Source organism: Rhincodon typus, chromosome 44 (genome assembly GCF_021869965.1).
Source record: "Rhincodon typus isolate 14 chromosome 44, sRhiTyp1.1, whole genome shotgun sequence".
NCBI lineage: Eukaryota > Metazoa > Chordata > Chondrichthyes > Orectolobiformes > Rhincodontidae > Rhincodon > Rhincodon typus.
The window spans coordinates 1,921,077-1,927,195 of record NC_063375.1 but is presented as its reverse complement, the minus strand read 5'-3'; the positions used below and the strand labels follow the sequence as shown (position 1 = coordinate 1,927,195).

Here is a 6,119-nt window from a genome sequence, read left to right as displayed (position 1 = left end):
CCTGCACCTTGTTGTCTCGGATTCTCCAGCATCTGCAGTTCCTACTAACTCTCACTGGAAGGATGTCTACAGTTTGCCCTGTCAGGCAGTCTAGAATGCCTCTCATCTGGGCCACATGGCTGTTTTTCACTTTAATGCCTGTCAAGGTTAGGTACTTAATCTTGCCAATTGGATACAAAATTGGCCTAATGGCAGGAGACAGAGAGTGATGGTGGAGGGTTGTTTTTCGGACTGGAAACCTGTGGCCAGCAGTGTTCCACAGGAATCAGTGCTATGTCCACTTTTGTTTGTCATTTATATAAATGATTTAGATGAGAATATAGAAAACATGGTTAGTAAGTTTGTGGATGACACCAAAATTGTTGGTATAGTGGACAATGATGAAGGTTATCTAAGAGACCTTGATCAGTTGGGTCAATGGGCTGAAGAGTGGCGAATGGAGTTTAATTTGGATAAATGTAAGGTATTGCATTTTGGTAAAACAAACAAAAACAAGACATTTCAATTAAAAGGAGGACCTTGGGCAGTGTTGTAGAACAGAGAGACCTAGGAGTTCAGGTACATAATTCTTTGAGGCTTGCGTCACATATAGGTAGGGTGGTTAAGAAGGCATTTAGAACACTTGCCTTCATTGCTCAACCTTTAAGTATAGGAGTCGGGACGTTATGTTAAGGTTGTACAGGACATTGGTGAGGTCTTTTATGGAATACCACGTCCGTGTTCTGGTCTCCCTGTTTTTGGAAGGATATTATTTAAGCTGAAGAGGGCTCAGAAGAGATTTACCAGGATGTTGCTGGAAATGGAGGATTTGAGTTATGCGGAGAGGCATAATAGGCTGGAACTTTTTTCCCTGGAGCATAGGAGGTTGGAGGTGGCCTTAAAGAGGTTTATAAAATCATGAGGGTATAGATAAAGTAAATGTCAAGTGTATTTTCCCTACAGTGGTGCATTTCAAAACTAGGGGGCATATTTTTAAGGTGACAGGAGAAAGATTTAAAAAAGGTATGGGGGGGTGCAATTTATTTACACACGGAGTGGTTTGTGTGTGGAATGAACTTCCAGAGGAAGTGGTGGATGCAGGTACAGTTACAATGTTTAAAATTCATGAATAAGAAATGTTTGGATGGACATGGGCCAAGTGCAGTCAGTGAGACTAGTTTAGTTTAGTATGGTCAGCCTGGATTGGTTGGACCAAAGGGTCTGTTTCCATGCTGTATGGGGACCACTTTGTGGAACACCTACGCTCGTTTCGCAACAAACAACTGCACCTCCCAGTCGCGAACCATTTCAACTCCCCCTCCCATTCCTTAGACGACATGTCTATCCTGGGCCTCCTGCAGTGCCATAACAATGCCACCCGAAGGTTGCAGGAACAGCACCTCATATTTCGCTTGGGAACCCTGCAGCCCAATGGTATCAATGTGGACTTCACAAGCTTCAAAATCTCCCCTCCCCCGACGGCATCCCAAAACCAGCCCAGCTTGTCCCCACCTTCCTAGCCTATCCTTCCTCCCATTTATCCCCTGTTCCCACCTCAAGCCCCACCACAATCTCCTACCTACTAGCCTCATCCCGCCTCCTTGACCTGTCTGTCCTCCCTGGACAGACCTATCCCCTCCCTAACTCCCCACCTACACTCACCTTTACCTGCACCACCCCTGCCTCTTTGACCTGTCTGTCTCCTCTTCACCTAGCTTCTCCTTTATCCATCTTCTATCCGCCTCCCCCTCCCTCCCTATTTATTTCAGAATCCCCTTCCCCTCCCCCATTTCTGAAGAAGGGTCTAGACCCGAAACGTCAGCTTTCCTGCTCCTCTGATGCTGCTTGGCCTGCTGTGTTCATCCAGCTCTACACCTTGTTATCTCAGATTCTCCAGCATCTGCAGTTCCTACTATCAGTGGAATGACTCTTCTTTTGTTTCTTAATTTTAATGAATAGAATCTGTCTTTGAACACCCAAGTATATGATCTCTTACCAGTGCTGTGACAGTTTCTTCTACAGAAAGTGCCAAGTTTCCCACTTTTACTTCTTTCCTTGCTTTTCCTGAATACCTTGTAGTCAGGTATATTAAGTTCCCAACTCCCTCCTGATTTAAGTCAGGGCTTCATTAATGTTGCTATGTCAGAGTTCCAATGTGCTTGCACAGTAGCAACCTTGTTCACCATGCTGCATGTGTTTAAATAGATTCACTCCAAACCTGCCTTAGTTTGCTTTGCATTTTTTCCTTAATACACAAGCCCTGGCCCTCAACAATGGACAAAGCAAAACTGTGACACTGACTCACCAAGTGTTCCTGATATGATGTCTATTTTGTGCATGATGCCATCCCGCTCGCCAATCCCAGCTCCATGAGTTCCATACAGACCAACAGCATGTACCTCATCGACAAAGGTGATGCCTCCATATTTGTGAGTGACATCGCACAACTCTTCCAAAGGACAGATGCCACCTGAAGTAGACAGTTTAATAATTGATTCTAGGCACACTATATGGAGACACGGTGAATGATCCTTCCTAGGAATAGACAGTGACTGGAAAATTATACCATGAGTGACCTTACCGTGAGTAAACAGTAGTTTACACAGTGAATGACCCAAACAAGAATAAGTCATCGTCCTTACTAGAAATATTTTATCGTTCCTTCAGTGTCTTTCAGTCAATTCTGGAATTCTTTCTCAACAGCACAGTGGGTGTTCAAGAAGGCAGCTCTTCACCACATTCTCAATGGCAAATTGAGAATGGCCAATAAATGTTAGCCCAGCCAGCGATGCACACATCTCATTAGTGAATTTAAAAAGTGGACTTTGTACAGTTCCACAGCTATTGAACCTTACCAAGAAATCGAACCATACCAAGAATGAACAGTAATACACTTTGAGTGACTCTTACCATGAATGACAGTGGCTCTGTACAGTCACGCAGTAAATGACTCTTACTAGGAATAATTAGTGATTTTACACAGCTATACCACAAGTGACCCTGACCATGAATGAACAGTGGCTGTATAGGAACACTGTAAATTACCATTACTAAAAGCAAACAGTGATCCTGTACAGTTGCACCATGAGTCACATGGTATAAGGGGTGAGCCGGCAAGATGGATACAGAACCGGTTTGGTCATAGGAAACAGAGGATAGTGGTGGAAGGATGCTTTTCAGAATGGAGAGTTGTGACTAGTGGTGTTCCACAGGATTCAGTGCTGGGACCTCTGCTTTGTGGTCATCATAAATGATATGGAAGAAAATGTGGCTGGTCTAATTAGTAAGTTTGTGGATGACACAAAATTGGTGGAATTGTGGATAGTGAGGAGGATCATCAGAGGATACAGCAGGATATAGATCAGTTGGAGGCTTGGGCAGAAAATGGCAGATGGAGTTTAATCCGGACAAACGTGAGGTGATACATTTTGGAAGGTCAAGTACAGATGGAAATTATACAGTAAATGGCAGAACCCTTAGGAGTATTGATATGCAGAGGGATCTGAGTGTGCAGGTTCACAGATCACTGAAGGTGGTAGCGCAGGTAGTTAAGGTAGTAAAAAAGGCTTATGGAATGCTTACCCTCATTGGAAGGGACATTGATTATAAGGATAGGCAAGTTGTGCTGCAGCTTTATAGTTTTAGGCCACACTTGGAACATCATGTACAGTTCTGGTCACCACACTACTAGAAAGATATGGATGCTTTGGAGAGGGTACAGAATGGATTTACCAAAATGTTGCCTGTATGGGCGATTTTAGCTATGAAGAAAGGTTGGATAGACTGGGGCAAAAGTAGAAATTACTGGAAAAGCTCTGCAGTTCTGGCAGCATCTGTGGAGAGAATCAGAGTTAACATTTCGGTTTGAGCGTCAATTCTTCAGAAACATTAACCCTGATTCTCTTCACAGATGCTGCCAGACCTGCTGAGCTTTTCCAGCAGTTTCAATTTTTCTCTCTGATTTACAGCATCCTCAGTTCTTTCGGCATTTATTTGGATAGACTGGGTTTGTTTTTGCTGGAATGCAGGAGGTTGAGGGGCAATTTGATAGAAGTTTATAAGATTGTGAATGGCATGAATAGAATCGAAATTATGAGGCTTCTTCCCAGGGTGGAGGAGTTAATGACTAAGGGGCACAGGTTCAAGGTGTGGGGGGATGTTTAAAAGAGATGTATGAGACAAAAGTTTTTAACACAGAGGGTGGTGAGTGCCTGGAACACGCTACCAGAGGAGGTCATAGCAAGTCATCAAGATATACAGCGCGGAAACAGACCCTTCAGTCCAACTCATCCATGCCAACCAGATATCTTATATAAATCTAGTCCCATTTGCCACCATTTGGCCCATATCCCTCTAAACACTTCCTATTCACATACCCATCCAGATGCCTTTTAAATGTTGTAATTATACCAACCTCCACCAATTCCTCTGGCAGCTCATTCCGTATATGCACCATCCTCTGCATAAAAAAGCTGCCCCTTAGGTCCTTTTTAAATCTTTGCCCTTAAACCTATGCTGTCTAGTTTTGGACTCCCCCACCCAGGGAAAAGACCTTGCCTATTTACCCTATCCATGCCCCTCATGATTTTATAAACCTCTATCAGATCGCCCCTCAGCCTGCAACACCCCAGGGAAAATAGTCCCCAACCTATTCAGCCCCGTCCTATAGCTCAAACCCTCCAACCCTGGCAAGATCCTTGTTAATCTTTTCTGAACCCTTTTTAGTTTCACAACATCCTTTCTATAAGAGGGAGACCAGAATTGCAAACAATACTCCAAAAGTGGCCAGACCAAGTCTTGTACAGCTGCAACATGACCTCCCAGCTCCTATACTCAAAGCACTGACCAATAAAGGCAAGTGTACCAAATGCCTTCTTTACTATCCTATCTATCTGCAACTCCACTTTCAAGGAACTATGAACCTGCACTCCAAGGTCTCTTTGTTCAGCAACACTCCACAGGAACTTACCATTAAGTATATATGTCCTGCCCTGATTTGCCTTTCCAAAATGCAGCACCTCACATTTATCTAAATTAAACTCCATCTACCACTCTTTGGTCCATTGGCCCATCTGATCAAGATCCATTGTACTCTGAGGTAACCTGCTTCGCTGTCCACTACATCGCCAATTTTGGTGTCATCTGCAAACTTACTAACCGTACCTGCTATGATCGCATCAAAATTATTTATCTAAATAACAAAAAGCAATGGACCCTGCACCACTGGTCACACCGCTGGTCACAGGCCTTCAGTCTGAAAAGCAACTGTCCACCACCACCCTCTGTCTTCTACCTTTGAGCCAGTTCTGTATCCAAATAGCTAATTCTGCCTGTATTCCATGTGATCAAACCTTGCTAACTGGTCTACCATGAGGAACCTTGTCAAATACCTTACTGAAGTCCTTATAAATCATATCCACTGCTCTTCCCTCATCAATCCTCTTCGTTACTTCTTCAAAAAACTCAATCAAGTTAGTGAGACACAATTTACCATGCACAAAGCCGTTTTGACTATCCATAATTTATGCCTTTCCAAATTAATGTTAATCCTGTCCCTTAGGATTCCCTCCAACAACTTGCCCACCACCAATGTCAGGCTCACTGGCCTATAGTTCCTTTTCCTTACCACCAGCCTTCTAGCACCTCACCTGTGGCTATCGATGATACAAGTATCTCAGCGAGGGGCCAAGCAATCACTTCCCTAGCTTCCCTAGAGTTCTAGGGTACACCTGAGCAGGTTCGAGGGATTTATCCACCTTTATGCACTTAATGGAGGTAGTGGAAGCAGACACAATAGCAGCATTCAAGAAACATCTGGACAAATACATGAATAGGAAGGGAATAGAGGGATATGGATCTTGTAAGCAAAGACACTTTTCGTATGGAAAGGCAAAATGTGTCGGTGCAGGCTTGGAGGGCCGAAGGGCACGTTCCTGTGCTGTAATGTTCTTTGTTCTTTGAGTGATCCTTTACCATGAAGAAACAGTAGCTTTATGTAGTTAAACAGTAAGTGACCATTACTTTTCTCACCAAATCAATAAATCAATAGTCAGCAAACCACTCTGAAATGTGAAACAAAAACAGAAATTGCTGAAGAAAATCAGCAGACTGGCAGCATCTGTGGAGAGAAAGCAGAGTTA

The 6,119-nt window shown here is 43.6% G+C and overlaps 1 protein-coding gene across 1 annotated transcript in view; it reads right to left on the bottom strand.

Annotated features, from left to right (window-relative positions):
- The window catches only part of alas2 (aminolevulinate, delta-, synthase 2), a 50,172-nt gene that overhangs the window by 10,572 nt on the left and 33,481 nt on the right, over positions 1-6,119 (bottom strand). The window contains exon 7 of the mRNA XM_048619952.1: positions 2,285-2,449. Within this exon, the coding sequence (XP_048475909.1) occupies positions 2,285-2,449 (165 nt within the window). The remainder of the gene's footprint in view (positions 1-2,284; positions 2,450-6,119) is intronic.